We start from the raw sequence: 17,500 nt of genomic DNA, 5'->3' as shown, positions 1-17,500 counted from the left end.
TATAACTTTATGTAGATTATGCTTTACAATTGCACCCACGTTATTACAATTTGATTTGCAGTTGTATTGTTCATACGATAAAATACATGGTGTTTTGGTAAAATCTCCTTTTTTGCATTTTTTTTTTTTGTCTGGATGATGATGCCGTTCTGTTTGATTAACAGTTTAGACCGGTGTCGTCATCGAGCTGCCATCTGCCTCCTATAGCTGGATCTGAAGCCAGCCAGGATTAGCAGCTCCAGCGATCTGGCCAGCTTCAGTGCAGTGCTTACAAGCTCTATCTTAAAGATCTTGTAAGCGCTTCCCATGATCAGTCTCAGTTGCTAGACTTTTTGTCACTCATCCAGCTATTTCATTGTATTGTAGATGTTAATAAACAATTACATTTTTGCTTCCTGTAATAAATAACTGTAAAAAAAGTGAAAATAATAAATAGCTGTTGATGCTTTTTCTGCTTTTTGCATGCCAGTGATGACGTCTGCCACCTGTAAGTGATGAGACTGTACATTTTCTTCGGCGCTCCATTGGGAGAGCCAGACGATTGGGTGTATAGCTACTGCCTCCGGAGGCCACACAAAGCATTACACTAAAAAGTGTAAGGCCCCTCCCCTTCTGGCTATACACCCCCCGTGGGATCACGGGCTGCTCAGTTTTCAAGCTTTGTGCGAAGGAGGTCAGACATCCACGCATAGCTCCACTGTTTAGTCAGCAGTAGCTGCTGACTATATCGGATGGAAGAAAAGAGGGCCCATACTAGGGCCCCCAGCATGCTCCCTTCTCACCCCACTCTTGTTGGCGGTGTTTGTTAAGGTTGAGGTACCCATTGCGGGTACGGAGGCTGGAGCCCACATGCTGTTTTCCTTCCCCATCCCCCTGAGGGCTCTGGTGAAGTGGGATCTTACCGGCCTCCAGGCTCTGAGGCCGGGCTCCATCCACAGACCCGGAGATCCTACTGGATACGGAGCTGGGTACCGTCAGGGACAAGGCCCTGCAACATTCAGGTACTCTGTGTCCCCGTACAGACAGGCACAGACACACTCCAACGTTGCTGGGTGTTCTAGTGCGCCGGGGACAGTAGCGCTGCGCGCTTGGGTTATACTCACTGCAGCTTAGCTGAGTGAGTTTATGTGTGGGGAACTACCGCGCCGGCCGCCCCCGGAGACTGCGGCGCGGCTGAGACTTGTGGTGCGCCGGGGACTTCGCGCCGACCGTGCTTTTACGACGGCAGCGCTTATAAATCTAGTCCCCGGCTTCTGCGGCCTAGTTACGTTTCGTTCCCGCCCCCAGCCCTGTCAGTCAGGGAAGGGGAGAGACGCTGTACGATTAATCAGCGCCGAGGGCTGGAGTCTTATTTACATGCTCCAGCCCTCTCACTGGGCACAGTGGGACGCCAGTTTCCCGCTCTTTGTCTGCAGCACGCCCACGGCCCGCCCCTCTTCACAGGACGCCGGCAGCCATTCCTGCACGCAGTCTCAGCTGCAGAACGGACATAGCCCTGGGAGACCCAGACAGGGGATTCTGGCGACCACACACCCGCTATTAAGCGGGCGGTAAGCAGCACCTAAGTGCTGACCCCACTAGTGCCACAGTGTTGTTTTGTGTACTTTTGTCTGTACCTATATATTGCACTGTACGGTCGCTTCTTGGCTTATACCCCTATATTGCTCTGAGGAGACAACAGCATGTCATCCGCAAAAAGCAAGGGTGCCAAGGCACAGGCTTTATATGCTGCCTGTACCGCATGTGGGGCTGATCTACCGGCAGGTTCCACTGACCCCCATTGTGTGCAATGTTCGGTCCCTGTGCCACTTCGTCAGCCGGAGTCTATGCTAGTAGTGGCCCAGGCAGAGACGCCTGTGAACCCTGCCCCGGTGACAGGGACAGAGTTTGCAGTTTTTGCTGATAAGATGTCTGTGACTATGACAAAAATTCTAGAAACTTTGCAGTCCAGGCCGGTCACTCAGACCATGGGCACTGCTGATTCAATGTTCCCCGGTCCCCCTCAGTTGGAACTAATCCGTGCTCCAAGGGGGTCCCAGGCATCACAGGCTGAAGGCTCTGACTCGGACGACAGTCCCAGGCAGCCTAAGCGAGCTCGCTGGGAGAGACCCTCGGCGTCATCACGCTGGTCAGGGTCTCAGCGAGAGGATTCTCTGTATGATGAGACAGAGCTAGGTGATCAGGAGTCTAATCCTGAGACCGCTCTCAACCTGGATACCCCTGATGGTGACGCCATGGTGAATGATCTTATAGCGGCCATCAATAGACTGCTGGATATTTCTCCTCCAGCGGAGGAGGCAGCAGCACAGCAGGAGAAATTCCATTTCAGGTATCCCAAGCGTAAATTGAGTACTTTTCTGGACCACTCTGACTTCAGAGAAGCAATCCAGAAACACCATGCTTATCCAGATAAGCGTTTCTCCAAACGTCCTAAGGATACACGTTATCCTTTTCCCCCTGACGTGGTCAAACGCTGGACCCAGTGTCCAAAGGTGGACCCCCCAATCTCCAGGCTTGCGGCTAGATCCATAGTTGCAGTGGAAGATGGGGCTTCACTTAAAGATGCCAATGACAGACAGATGGACCTTTGGTTGAAATCTGTCTATGAAGCTATCGGCGCGTCGTTTGCTCCAGCATTCGCAGCCGTGTGGGCACTCCAAGCTATTTCAGCTGGTCTGGCGCAGGTGGACTCTGTCATACGTCCATCAGTGCCGCAAGTGGCGTCCTTGACCTCGCAAATGTTTGCGACTTACGCTATCAATGCGGTCTTGGACTCTACCAGCCGTACGTCAATGGCGTCCGCCAACTCTGTGGTTTTACGCAGAGCCTTATGGTTAAAGGAATGGAAAGCAGATTCTGCTTCCAAAAAAAATGCTTAACCAGTTTGCCATTATCTCAAGACAGACTGTTTGGTGAGCAATTGGCTGAAATCATTAAACAGTCCAAGGGTAAGGACTCTTCCTTACCCCAGCCCAGATCAAGCAAACCTCAACAGTGGAGGGGACAGTCGAGGTTTCGGTCCTTTCGAGGTTCGGGCAGGGCCCAATTCTCCTCGTCCAAAAGGACTCAGAAGGAGCAGAGGAGCTCAGATTCCTGGCGGGCTCACTCACGCCCAAAGAAAGCAGCCGGAGGAACCGCTTCCAAGCCGGCTGCCTCATGACTTTCGGCCTCCTCTCTCCGCATCCTCGGTCGGTGGCAGGCTCTCCCGCTTTTGCGACATTTGGCTGCCACAGGTCAAGGACCGGTGGGTAACAGACATTTTGTCTCACGGGTACCGGATAGAGTTCAGTTCTCGTCCTCCGCCTCGGTTCTTCAGAACTTCCCCACATCCCGACCGAGCCGATGCTCTTCTGCAGGCGGTGTGCTCTCTAAGGGCAGAAGGAGTGGTGATCCCTGTTCCTCTTCAGGAACGAGGTCAAGGTTTTTACTCCAATCTGTTTGTGGTGCCAAAAAAGGACGGCTCTTTCCGTCCTGTTCTGGACCTAAAACTGCTCAACAAGCACGTGAAAACCAGGCGGTTCCGGATGGAATCTCTCCGCTCCGTCATTGCCTCGATGTCTCAAGGAGATTTCCTAGCATCAATAGACATCAAAGATGCTTATCTCCACGTGCCGATTGCTCCAGAGCACCAGCGTTTTCTACGCTTCGTTATAGGAGACGAACACCTTCAGTTCGTAGCCCTGCCATTTGGTCTGGCGACAGCCCCACGGGTTTTCACCAAGGTCATGGCAGCAGTGGTAGCAGTCTTGCACTCTCAGGGACACTCGGTGATCCCTTACTTGGACGATCTACTTGTCAAGGCACCCTCTCAAGAGGCATGCCAACACAGCCTGAACGTTGCGCTGGAGACTCTCCAGACTTTCGGGTGGATCATCAACTTTTCAAAGTCAAATCTGTCACCGACCCAATCACTAACATATCTTGGCATGGAGTTTCATACTCTCTCAGCGATAGTGAAGCTTCCGATGGACAAGCAGCGTTCACTACAGACAGGGGTGCACTCTCTCCTTCAAGGCCAGTCGCACCCCCTAAGACGCCTCATGCACTTCCTGGGGAAGATGGTGGCAGCAATGGAGGCAGTCCCGTTTGCGCAGTTTCATCTGCGCCCACTTCAATGGGACATTCTCCGCCAATGGGACGGGAAGTCGACGTCCTTAGACAGGAAAGTCTACCTTTCCCAGACGGCCAAGGACTCTCTTCAATGGTGGCTTCTTCCCACCTCATTATCACAAGGAAGGTCCTTCCTACCTCCATCCTGGGCGGTGGTCACGACAGACGCGAGTCTGTCAGGGTGGGGAGCAGTTTTTCTCCACCACAGGGCTCAGGGTACGTGGACTCAGCAGGAGTCCACCCTTCAGATCAATGTTCTGGAAATCAGGGCAGTGTATCTTGCCCTACAAGCCTTCCAGCAGTGGCTGGAAGGAAAGCAGATCCGAATTCAGTCGGACAACTCCACAGCGGTGGCATACATCAACCACCAAGGCGGGACACGCAGTCGGCAAGCCTTCCAGGAAGTCCGGCGGATTCTGATGTGGGTGGAAGCCACGGCCTCCACCATATCCGCAGTTCACATCCCCGGCGTAGAAAACTGGGAAGCAGACTTCCTCAGTCGCCAGGGTATGGACGCAGGGGAATGGTCCCTTCACCCGGACGTGTTTCAGGAAATCTGTCGCCGCTGGGGAAGGCCGGACGTCGACCTAATGGCGTCCCGGCACAACAACAAGGTCCCAACTTTCATGGCACGGTCTCGCGATCACAGAGCTCTGGCGGCAGACGCCTTAGTGCAAGATTGGTCGCAGTTCCAGCTGCCCTATGTGTTTCCCCCTCTGGCACTCTTGCCCAGAGTGCTACGCAAGATCAGGTCCGATTGCCGCCGCGTCTTGTTCGTCGCCCCAGACTGGCCGAGGAGGTCGTGGTATCCGGATCTGTGGCATCTCACGGTCGGCCAACCGTGGGCGCTACCAGACCGGCCAGACTTACTGTCACAAGGGCCGTTTTTCCATCTGAATTCTACGGCCCTGAACCTGACTGTGTGGCCATTGAGTCCTGGATACTAGCATCTTCAGGATTATCTCAAGAGGCGAGCCTCTGAGGGATGTTTCACTTTCTCGACTCTCACAGAAAGTGGCCTTTCTGGTAGCGGTCACGTCTCTTCGGAGGGTATCCGAGCTGGCAGCGCTGTCATCCAAAGCTCCCTTCCTGGTTTTTCACCAGGACAAGGTAGTGCTGCGCCCGATTCAGGAGTTTCTCCCTAAGGTGGTATCCTCTTTTCATCTCAATCAGGATATCTCCTTACCTTCCTTTTGTCCTCATCCAGTTCATCGGTATGAAAAGGATTTGCATTTGTTGGATCTCGTGAGAGCACTCAGAATCTACATTTCCCGCACGGCGCCCCTGCGCCGCTCGGATGCACTCTTTGTCCTTGTCGCTGGTAAGCGCAAAGGATCGCAGGCTTCCAAATCCACCCTGGCTCGATGGATCAAGGAACCAATTCTTGAAGCCTACCGTTCTGCTGGGCTTCCGGTTCCATCAGGGCTGAAGGCCCATTCTACCAGAGCCGTGGGTGCGTCCTGGGCATTACGACACCAGGCTACGGCTCAACAGGTGTGCCAGGCAGCTACCTGGTCGAGTCTGCACACTTTCACCAAACATTATCAGGTGCATACCTACGCTTCGGCGGACGCCAGCCTAGGTAGAAGAGTCCTGCAGGCGGCGGTTGCCTCCTCGTAAGGGAGGGCTGTTTTGCAGCTCTAACTTGAGGTATTAATTTACCCACCCAGGGACTGCTTTTGGACGTCCCAATCGTCTGGGTCTCCCAATGGAGCGCCGAAGAAGAAGGGAATTTTGTTACTTACCGTAAATTCCTTTTCTTCTAGCTCCAATTGGGAGACCCAGCACCCGCCCTGTTTCCTTCGGGATTTTTGGTTTTTTCGGGTACACATGTTGTTCATGTTGAACGGTTTCAGTTCTCCGATGTTACTTCGGATTGAATTTGTTTAAACCAGTTATTGGCTTTCCTCCTTCTTGCTTTAGCACTAAAACTGAGCAGCCGTGATCCCACGGGGGGTGTATAGCCAGAAGGGGAGGGGCCTTACACTTTTTAGTGTAATGCTTTGTGTGGCCTCCGGAGGCAGTAGCTATACACCCAATCGTCTGGGTCTCCCAATAGGAGCTAGAAGAAAAGGAATTTACGGTAAGTAACAAAATTCCCTTCATTTCTTACCTCGCAGGAGATGTGCCCAAACAGGTCAAAGTGAAGAAGCTGAAAACACTTAAGACGCTGGACTCGAAGCCCGGTGAGTGCGGCCGTGTGACCGCGTGACGCCGGTTACATGAGGATGATGGGGGTGATTGCAGTGTCTTCTCTCCGCAGGGGTCTACAGCTCGTATAAGCCATATCTGAACAAAGACGAGGAGATCATCAAGCAGCTGCAGAAGGTAAGGATGGAGCGCCTTACTGCTGGGACCCCCTCGATGTTATTGGTGCTCTGAAGTACCCTGTTGGGATAGTTGGATGGCGCATTGTACTCAGATTAGTCCCATAGTGAGTGAATGGGATGGCGGCTCTCGTGCAGCTTCTGCTCCATTCTGACAGCACTCCAGAGCTCTGAAATCAGGAGACCCTGTAGTCGGACACCCCCCCCCCCCCCTCGGTCTATAAGTTGTCACCTATTTTTTGGATAGCTGATAACTTTAAGTGCTGGGAATAACCTTGGCCCGTGCCATAAATATGCAGTTTTTTTCCCCCTGAGGTAAATGCCGCAGTTCTGAATCTGGCATTCTTTCTTTTGTTCCTGCGCCTCTCCGTTCCGGAGATCTGGCCGCCTCGTCTTTCTATATAATTCTCTTTTGTTTTTTACTTTTACCAATTGGGTGTGGTCTTCAGTTCTTATTGGTGACCTCGCCCAGTTGTCTAACAAGATTACAACAATCTACACAGGGAAGAGGAGACCAAATCTGAGGACCGGAGAGGAAAGCGTCGCATTAAGCAGAACAGCGACATTTACAGGGAAGACATTTTTATCTTTATGGGACGGGACAGGTCTTTTTTAAAGGCTGGAACAGTTTTACGAAGAAAACCCAAAATAAGATGCCTGAACGTTGTCCCCTGCTGCAGTGTAACGTAAGACTGGTGCGTTAATGAAGCAGAAGAGCGCTGTCACATCCCATAGACGCAGAGCCGGCCCGGTGATCACCGACTGTCATGGTGCTGCCAGGCGTGTGATCTGTTATTTCAGGACGGAGCACAGTGTCTCCCTCACCCCTCGGAGCACGCAGTGTCTTCTGCCCCCCTTAGGTCCACCTAAAACTAAAGTCTCAAGGAAGCAATAATCTGGGGTGCTCACCATAACGAGGGGCTCATGTCCCCCCTCAGCCATGGGGAGCAGATTGGAGCTGCAGAACGTACGTGCACCCTGTCTCCATATTCATTGTCGAGTGCACTGATGATTATACGGCATTGTGCTCGGCTGTCGTCCTTCCTCTCATAGACCACACTTAGTGACAAGGTGCATGTGCAACCGGATGTTTCTGCCAACTCGTCCCGGCTGCAATCATACAGTTAAGAGTGCTGGAGACATATGTCTTTTATTTTAGGGTTCAGTGGTAATCCCTGCACTGGAAACCATGCCGCTAAGAAGCAGGGGAGCACCCCTCTAAGGCTGCTTTCACACCTCCGGTTTCTGCAATGCGGCACAATCCGGCACTTTGCAGGAAAATCGCAACCGTTTTTTTTTTTTTTTTTTTGCTGCCGGTTGCATTTTCTTTATCGTTCCTTCCATGGGGTGTATAGCTACTGCCCCCGGAGGACACACAAAGTTACTACACTCAAAAACGTGTAGCTCCTCCCTCCTAGCATATACACCCCCTGCTAGCCAGATCTAGCCAGTTTCTTGCTTTGTGTCAGGAGGATCCACACACACGCATGCATCCTTTTTTGATTTTTCATTTTTTCTCAAGATTTGGAAGAAAAGCGGGTCCACTGGACTCCCGGCATGTCCCTTCACACTCCCCTGGCGGCAGTGCTGTTAAGGTTGACTTCAGGGCAGGAGCCCTTCATGCCGCGCTCCTTCACCATCCCTTAGGGGCTCTGGCTTGAAGTTGGAGCCAACACGGTTCTCACTGCCTTGCAGGAGACCGGCCTCCATCCGCAGCCCTTGTGCAGGACCCTGCTGGACGGAGCACTGACCCCCACCCCACATGGACTGGGCCCTGCGTCTCAAAGCTAAGTATAGAGACGTTTATTCAGAGGGTCCTTCTGCATTGTGGGGCACTTTTATTGTGGGGGACAGTGATTGCTTGATAATGCTGCTTTTCTACTGTGTTTCCGGCCGGTTCCACGGTTTTTACTGAGAACCGCGCCGACGATGCCTGATTCTCGGCCGCATGCATAACTCTAGGCCCCGGCTTCAGCCGCGGCCTAGTTTCGTTTTGTTCCCCTGCATGTCGGTCATGCAGGGGGACACTGCAGCGCCGCCCGCCGGCCGCTCTGCACAGGGGAGGACGCTCCTTTTTGAGGAGATCATTCCCTCCCCTGTACATCTCCTTCGCCCTCCGATTCCCGCTCCTCGGTTAACCCCCGCCCCCCCCCCTCACTCTGGCGCCATTTTCCAGCGTCTTAGTACACTGGTCGGCGCTGGCTGCTCTGCAGCACAGGGAGGGAATACTGGCTGAGGGTCCAGGATTGGAATTCGTATGGCACTCATAATAGCGGCCTGAAAAGTCACAACCTCTGGTTGTGCACTTTTATACACTCTCAGGGCATTCTGAAGGAGTTAATTCTTTATTATAGAACCTCCTCCTCAGCAGCATGTCTCACACTAGGAGCAAAGCTCCAGGCTGTACACTACATGTTCTGCATGTAACCTCATATTGCCTGAACCGGCACACTGTAATGGTTCTTATGTGGTGGATGGGTATTCTAGACATTCTAGACAGAGCCCCCACCTCTGCAGCATGTCTCACAGAGCGAGGCTGCAGGCTGTTTTTTATTATCCACTGCAGGTAGTCTCGTACGGCTATACTGAGCTCATAACCACTGTGGCCCCTCAGCATGGGGGCTCATTAATGGTCCCTCCAGCTGCTCCGGTTTCAGTGGCTGACCCCCGTGGGAATCCTATTTCCAGGAGTCAGCTGTCCCGGCATCTGCTGAGCATGCAGCCCCCTTTTCAGGGCGTTTTCTGCTTCGCTCAGCAAAGCTCACAAGGGACTCTCCTTCTGGGCTCAGACCCCGTCCTCCTGACAGGGAGACGCAGGGTCCCCTATCCTCCCCGTCCCGCAGCTCCGATTTCGAGCTGACTCACTGGACGAGGAGGATGTCTCTACCACGGGCACGGACGGATCCGTCCGTACGTGACGCAGCTGCGAATGATTGGATTGCGTCCATTATTCTTGTACTGGACCTCCATCCGCCTGATCAGGGGAGTATTCCCCGCTGACAGAAAGGCATCAGTATACCTTTAACAGGACGAGGAGTGTGTTCCTTAACCACTCCAGTTTTCAGCCCGCTGCGTCCAAGCCCACAGCCTATCCTGCAGACCCCACAGCGGGGTTCTGCTGCCTGTCTCCCCCTCCCATCAGAGGTGGTCAAGGAGTGTACTCATTCGCCAAGGGTAGCCACTCCGGTGTCTAGACTTTCAGCCCGGTTAGTTGTATCAGTGGCTGACGGCACCTCTATATGGATTCTACGGTACATTAATTTTGTACTGGACCTCAATCCGCCGGTGTTACCTTATCTAGGTGAACACAACGTGTGTTCCTTAACCACTCCAGTTTTCAGGCCCCTGTGACTAGCCCAGGGTCCGCTCTGACACTCGCTTCCCATGAAGCATGATTCTGAGGACTGTGTTTCCCCTGTCCACCAATGGTGGTCAAGAAGTGGGCTCATTCACCTCAGGTGGCTCAGCCCGGACCGTTATGTCAGTGGCTGGTGGCTCCTCACTTAAGGTTCTGCGGTCCGCCCGGTTGTCCTTTGGGCCAAGTCGGTATAAGGACGGCAGGAGCTTCGTTCTCCTCAGCTTTACAGCAGTGCGGTTTTTTTGTACCTTCTCTGCTTCTCTGGAGGAGATGCATTCTCTCACAGGGACTCTATGCCCAAAACGGTTGCCTGAACTTCCAGACTTCACTCTTTTCATCCTCTGCCAGGTCTGCCATGCTGGACGCCGCACGGCGGTGGTCTGGGCTACCTTCCTCGCTATCCGCAGGCTCCTGTGGCTTCGGAATTGGAAGGCAGATGCCTCTATGGAGGTGCCTTGCTGGGCTCCCCCTTGGTGGGACCAGTTCCCCGGAACCAACTGGGTGAAATTCAGGAAGCTCTTGGCGGGGAGTGTTCTTCCTTGCCACGAACCTAAACCAAGGAACCTGTCCAGGGCAGGAATCAGTTGAGGTTTCGGTGGTTTCCGTTCCTCCATCTGATCGTCCTCTAGCTCGGCCCAGGTTCATAGAACCAAATGGCTCGAAGCTGCGTCTTCAGAAGACCGCAGGAGATGCTGTCACTGACTCAGCTTCCTCCGAGCTATTTAGCCACGCTCCTTGGTCGTGGCAGGCTCTCTCCACTTGGCGACGTAGGGTTCTAACACGTCTCCGTTCAGTGGGGGCGAGATTATATCTCCCTTGGCTACAGGATGGACTTCTGTCCACCCGCCAAACAGATTTTTTCTGTCAACTCCTCCCGGCTACAAGGCCGCCGCCTTCTCACAGGCTGTGGCATTTCTTGCTGGCCAATGGAGTAATTGTACCGGTTCCCGACTGGGAACGGTTCTGAGTTTTTTGCTTAAATCTATTCCTAGTCCCCGAAGAGGGCGGTGCCTTCCGACCTGGATCTTTAGCCTTTCAAGCATAGCCAGGTGGGGCGTCTTCACATGGAGTCTCGGTTTTGTTCCGTGTGTTTTTTTCACCGGATCAATCAAGAACCCAAGGAGATTCTCTAGTAGACATCGGCATCAGAGATGCCTATCGACAGGAGTCAATCGCAGTTTCACACCAGCGTTGACTACGTTTTGACAATCGGAGTGGTCCAATTCGTGGCTCTTCCCTTGGGGTTAGTCAAGGCCCCTCGAGTATTCTCATTGGGGCAGCTGTGATTAGGGTCCTGCCCCCCTAGGGTTTGGCAGTGATCTTTTGCCCTGGACGGCCTTCTTGTCGGGGCTTCATCCAGTGCTGACTCTTAGCAGAGTGCTTCGCTCACTCTCGCCACTCTGACCTATTCGGGTGGCAAGTCCACTCTGACTTCGAACCAGAGGTTCTCAGGGCGTCAATGGAAGCGGTTCCTCGCCCAGTTTCTCCTGCGTCCTCTGAGACTGGATCCCACGGGGTGGTGGCTTCGCCACTGACCAGGGGCTCGTTTCAGTGGTGGCTTCGGCCACTCTGTCTCAGGGGCGCTCCTTTCTGGCCCGTCCCGAGTGATCTTCACCAGGATGCTAGCCTATCCGCCTTGGGAGCAGTATATCTCCACCGTGGAGCGCAGGGCGCTTGGACTCTGTCCGAATCAGCCCTCTGGATCAATGTGCTGGAAATCAGAGCTGTATTTCTGGCTCTCTAAGCCTTCATCTGTGGGCGGCTAGGCACATTCGAGTCCAGTCGGACAACGTGACAGCGTTTTCCTACATCAGCTTCCAGGGCGGGACACTCAGCCGCCTGGCATTCTTGGCGGCTCAACATTCTTCAGTGGACAAGGTACTCCTAGTCCACCGTATCCGCAGTCCACATCCTAGATGTGAAAACTACGAGGCAGGCTATTTCAGCTGTCCAACCGTGGTCCACAATCCTCAGGTTTTGCGGTAGACACACTGGTTCATGTTTGATCCCAGCTTTGTCTCTTTTCGAATTTCACCCTCTACCTCTTGTCCAGAGTCCTGCGCAAGATCGGTAAAGGGGGCCGTCGGGTCATTCTTCCAGACTGACCCAAGCAGGCTTGGTACTCTGACCTGCTCCTTCTGTCCGTTGGGTTGCCATGGCATCTTCCGGACCGTTCAGACCTTTTCTCAAGAGGTCCGTTTTTTCCCGTCAGAATTCTGGATTCTCAGATTGACGGCGTAGCTCTTGAGTCCTGGATCTTGGCGACTTCTGATATCCTTCCTGAAGTCATCTACGCTATGACTCGAGGTCCAAAGTGTCCTTTGACCTTTTTGGCCTTGCCGACCCTCCTGTCCCTTCCACAGTCCGGTCTACAGCTAGGACTATCCCTCATTAAGGGACAGGTCTCGGCTCTGTCAGTATGTGCCAGCGGCGTATCGTCCGGCTGGCTCCGGTGCGCTCCTTTAAGGGCGCATCTCACATCATTCCGCTTTTCCGGCGGCCTATGGAGACCTGGGACCTTGATCCGGTCCTCCCGGTTCCCGGAAACCCCCCTTTGCGCCTCTTGGGGAGGTTTCGTTGTTTCATCTTTCACAGAAAGTACTCTTTCTAGTGGCTATAATTTCCCGCCAGAGAGTTCTGGCTGCACTCTTTCGGAGTCGCCCCCTTTGTTTTTGGTCTTTTGCATCAAGACAAGGTGGTCTTCGTCCGACTCCGGCCTTTTTTCCCTAAGGTGGTTTCTGCTCCACCTTATCCGGGGCAATTTTCCTGCCTTCCTTTTGTCCGGCTCCTGTTCATCGCTTGAAGAAGCGTTGCATATCCTGGATCTGGTGCGGGCGCTCCGGATCTCTGTGTCTCGCACCGCCGTTATTAGGCGGTGCACCTCTCGGGTGCTGACTGTTCGTCAGCGTAACGGTCTCTCGGCATCTAAGCCGACCCTGATGTTGGCTTAGGTCGGCCATTTCCGAGACCTACGAGTGTACTCAAGTGCCTTCCCCGCCGGGGATCAGAGCACATTTGGTCAGTCCTGTCGGCGCCTTTTTTTTGGGCTTTCAGGCACCAGGTTACGGCTCAGTAGGTCTGTCAGACTGCAGCTCGAATTAGTCTGCATACTTTTTCGAAGCACTTCCCAAGGCATGCTCATGCTTTGTCAGACGTGGGCTTGGGCAGACGCATTTTTCCGGCGTCTGTCGCCCATTTGTGAAGTTAGGTTTGCCTGCTTCTCAGTTGTCTGTTTATTCCCACCCATGGACTGCTTTGGAACGTCCCATGGTTTGGGTCTCCCATGGAAGGAACGATAAAGAAAAAGAGAATTTTGTTTACTTACCGTAAATTCTTTTTCTTGTAGTTCCGACATGGGAGACCCAGCACCCTCCCTATTGCCTGTTGGCAGGTTTCTTGTTCCGTGTGTTATCACCGGCTGTTGTTGTTGTAGACAGAGGTTCCGGTTCTTCCGGATTTTACTCTGTCTCTTCTTGTGGGTGGATGTCCTCCTTCAGCTTTTGCACTAAACTGGCTAGATCTGGCTAGCAGGGGGTGTATATGCTAGGAGGGAGGAGCTACATGTTTTTGAGTGTAGTAACTTTGTGTGTCCTCCGGGGGCAGTAGCTATACACCCCATGGTTTGGGTCTCCCATGTCGGAACTACAAGAAAAAGAATTTACGGTAAGTAAACAAAATTCTCTTTTTTTCTGCATAGACTTTAATTAGTGCTGCATTGTGCCGCAAGGCCTTGCGTTCCATCCGGTTTTTGCCGCATGCGGCAGATTTAGCCGATGCGGCGGCCGGATGGAACGTTGCCTGGCACGTTTTTTCGTGCGGCAAAAAAACCCGCATCGTGCCGCATTCAGCCGATGCGCATTTTTCAATGCATGCCTATGGCGGCCGGATGCGGCAATAACCGCATCCGGATGCCGCATGCGGTTTTTGCCACTGCGCATGCTCAGTAGCATGCTGCAAGCGGCAAAAAACGGACTGGCCGCAGTTTTAGTTGCGTCCCCATCGCAGAGCGTGCCCGCCGAGCCCCGCAGAGCGTGCCCGCCGAGCCCCGCAGAGCGTGCCCGCCGAGCGTCCCCCGCAGAGTCCGAGGATGGCCTCTACTTCTTATCGTCTGTAGAGAAATCTCCGTATCTAATTGTATTTGGTCTTCTGTGGTCATACGTCTCCAGTTAGCGGATCAGATCACAGGATTGTTTTTAGCCGTGGCTAACGAGTTGATTCTATTATTGCTCTATATCACATTATATAAACTGTATCACGCGGATTCTGAACTCCTTTTTATGCTTTTTCATCTTCTTGGTTTTTGTTTTTTTTTTTTTGTGTGTTTTTAGGGAATTCAGCAGAAGCGCCCATCAGAAGCGCAGAACGCCATCCTCCGACGTCATTTCTTAGAACTGACCCAGAGCTTCATCATTCCTCTGGTAAGTGTCTGTAATTCCGGACGTCCCGGTCCGCTCCTCTTAGGGCGAGTCCATAGTACTCCATGCTTGTAAATTAAAGGGAACCGGTCACCAGATTTTGGCCTTCTAAACTAAAACCAGCGCTTTAAGCAGCGCCTGTGCTGCATTCTATAAAGGTGCACGTTACCCCCTGATCAGCCCCCCCACCCCCTTTGACCTCACAAGTACCTTCTGTAAAATCTCCCACCAGGTATGTACCGTAAGTTTTCCGGTCCAATGGGTGTGCTAATCTGCGCCTCCTGTCCCTCCTTTGCTACCCTCCTCTGCTGATTGACATGGATGACGCCACGGGCACCATCCATGTAGTCAGGCAAAATCTTGCGCCTGCGCACAGAACTCGCCGGCTCGTGCAGGCACACTTCACTTTACCCTATTGCGGGCAGAGCCCAAAACACAGGTGCGCCTGCACAAAGCATTGAGTTCTGGGGCAGCCACGAGACTTTGCCCAAAGATGTGGATGACTTCACCCGCTTCATCCACCTCACCAGGCAAAATCTTGAGCCTGCGCAGAGAACTTGGCGGTTTGCGCAAGCTCACTTATGTTTTCGGCTCTGCCCGCAACAAGGCAGTGTGTAGTGCGCCTGTCAATATGTCTGTGCAGACACGAGATTTTGCCTGTTTACGTGGATATCGTCCGAGGCATCATCCACGTCAATCAGCACAGGAGGACGGCGAAAGGAGGAACAGGAGGTGCAGATTAGAAGGCCCATCAGACCGGACCGGACAATTTACATACATGGCGGGAGATTTCATAAAGTTATTTGGGGAGGGTCTATGAGGGTCGGGGGTAACATGCACCTTTTACAGAATGCAGCACAGGCGTTGCTTAAGGTGCTAGTTTTAGTTTGGAAGACCAAAATCTGGTGACCGGTTCCCTTTAAAAGTCCTTATCACCTCTCCAGGGGGTCCGACCGCTGGGGCCAACACCCATCAGCGGAACAGGAAACTTTTCACCCCATTAGAATGGATGGACAATGCTCGACCTCTGCTCCATCCTTTCTTTTTGGGGCTGCTGACGCGTTTTCCAGCAGTCCCGTAGAGAATGAATGGTGTCAGTCCTGCATCTGACGTTCCCCGCCGTCTCGATCAGTGCAGGCCCCAGCAGTCGGACCCTTTTAGATCAATACCTATTTCCACCGGGAGCACCCCTTTAACCCCCCTTATCTGCCTATAGGAGCGGTACGTGGCCAGCCTGATGCCTCTGCTGAAGAGCATCTCTCCTTGGAAGGTCGGTACACGTGGACTCTTGTAATGTGTGGACTTTTTTTGGGGTGGGGGGGTTGGTTCTTTATATCAGCGCCATATATTCTCCTGGCAGAGTCCTCCGCAGCTTAAAGCCTTCAGTCAGGAGGAGTTCATGAAGACGTTGGAGAAGACGGGACCTCAGCTCACCTCTCGGTTAAAAGGAGACTGGATCGGCCTGTACAGGTTAATATGGATCTTGGGCTTTATAATGGCATCTTTAATTCACAGCTTTTCTTTTTTAGACATTTTTAAAATCCTAAAAGAAAACGCACCAGGGGAACTGGTTTGGACTTTGTTTTGGATTTTTTTTTTTTTTTTTTGGGGGGTTAGGGGGGCAGAGAAAGTGGCACAAACGTTACTATATGAATAGTCAGTGAGGTGATGCGTTGTAGTTAAAGGGGTTGAAATCTGTCCACTATCTGTAGGATTGGGGAGCACCTGCTGATCTATGGGGGTCTGACCTCAGGTACCCCCCAGTGATGCCAAGTACGGGGTCTGAGAACAGAACAGGTGCTCATCATTGCTGGAGAAGGGCAAGTACAGCAATCTGCTATGTCTGACAGTCCTATAGACAATGAATGAAGCGGAGGACAAATATTCGCACCCCCACATCCTACAAAGAGGGGATAACATGCGATTTTTGGGGAAACTCATATCCTGGAGCACTGTTTGTTGTGCAGTTTTGGGTCTCTGCTAGGCACAGTGCTGTCCGGTTTTTTCCCTCACCCTATGACGGCACCCTTATTTCGTGGTGCCGTCATGGGTTCGGAAAAAAACACATTACCAGTAAGTAATTACGTACTTTTCCCTCACCCTATGACGGCACCACGAAATAAGGGTGCCGTCATGGGTTCGGAAAAAACACATTACCGGTAAGTAATTACGTATTTTTCTGCCAGGTCGACAATTGTCCACTTTTACAAAATATTCTTCTTTTTCGAACACTGCCACCCCTGTCTAACAGGTCGTGTGTGGTACTGCACCCCTGGAGCCTTCACGTCAGTGTCACGTAGTCTGTAGTGTCAGCAATGCTGCCCAAAATAAATGGAAATCTTCATCTTAAATACAAGCCCCTATAACCTCGGGCGCTGAGCGCACAGTGATGAAGCCCTGCGGCCATCTGCGCCCTCTTATTAGATAAGGAGACGGTGAATCGCTCGTCTTCTCGGCGAGTCTTTGTGATCCGAAGGCAGCAGATGCTTTATAGGTCTATGACCCCGTGGGAGCAGCGGGCACTGACCTGCTCATGGCGCCGTCTGTCAGAAAGTGCCCGGTTTGGCGTCAGGAATCTGATCCGGAATCGGTGACATATGTGAAGTATCAAGGACACATTCAGCCGGTGTGCAGTGAGCGTCCTGAGATGGAGGGACCCATTGATTGCCACAGATACTTTACAGCATCCGGCGCCGGGCACAGCGAGCTCAGCCGCTCCATATAGCCATAGCGCACCACCACCAGACGCGTAAATCCTTTGCAAAAAGTTTTTTTTTTTTTTTTTATTGTATTTTACTGCAATTATGGACATAACCTATAGAGTGGCGCTGTTTCTGTACGACGTGTGTACAAAATTAATAAAGGCTTTGATGTTCAGTGTGTGACCTGCATGGAGGAGCGTGCACGCTGTGTTAACAGGGCCGAGTTTCACGCTCCATGTACGGACCATTAACTCAAGACCTTGCACGGGTCTCCTGACCCAAACTCAACACTGTTATCTTAATATATGAGGCTGTTGAGGAGACCCGTGGCCTATACACTGCCCCTGTGCCGGTCTAGAAATCGTGGTCTGTACGCGGTCCCTGTGCAGGTCTAGAAATCGTGGTCTGTACGCGGCCCCTGTGCTGGTCTAGAAATCGTGGTCTGTACACTGCCCCTGTGCTGGTCTAGAAATCGTGGTCTGTACGCGGCCCCTGTGCCGGTCTAGAAATCGTGGTCTGTACGCGGCCCCTGTGCCGGTCTAGAAATCGTGGTCTGTACGCTGCCCCTGTGCCGGTCTAGAAATCGTG

General features: G+C 52.6%; 1 protein-coding gene across 1 annotated transcript in view; it reads left to right on the top strand.

The window, feature by feature from the left end:
• DENND6A (DENN domain containing 6A) overlaps positions 1 to 17,500 on the top strand; it is a 55,455-nt gene that overhangs the window by 32,581 nt on the left and 5,374 nt on the right. The window contains exons 13-17 of the mRNA XM_075321328.1: positions 6,231 to 6,296; positions 6,374 to 6,438; positions 14,124 to 14,213; positions 15,427 to 15,480; positions 15,571 to 15,680. Coding sequence (XP_075177443.1) covers positions 6,231 to 6,296; positions 6,374 to 6,438; positions 14,124 to 14,213; positions 15,427 to 15,480; positions 15,571 to 15,680 — 385 coding nt within the window. The remainder of the gene's footprint in view (positions 1 to 6,230; positions 6,297 to 6,373; positions 6,439 to 14,123; positions 14,214 to 15,426; positions 15,481 to 15,570; positions 15,681 to 17,500) is intronic.

The sequence above is a fragment of the Anomaloglossus baeobatrachus genome, chromosome 8 (genome assembly GCF_048569485.1).
Source record: "Anomaloglossus baeobatrachus isolate aAnoBae1 chromosome 8, aAnoBae1.hap1, whole genome shotgun sequence".
NCBI classification, from domain to species: domain Eukaryota; kingdom Metazoa; phylum Chordata; class Amphibia; order Anura; family Aromobatidae; genus Anomaloglossus; species Anomaloglossus baeobatrachus.
The sequence above is the reverse complement of the archived record's forward strand: the minus strand, read 5'-3'. Positions and strand labels throughout refer to the sequence as shown.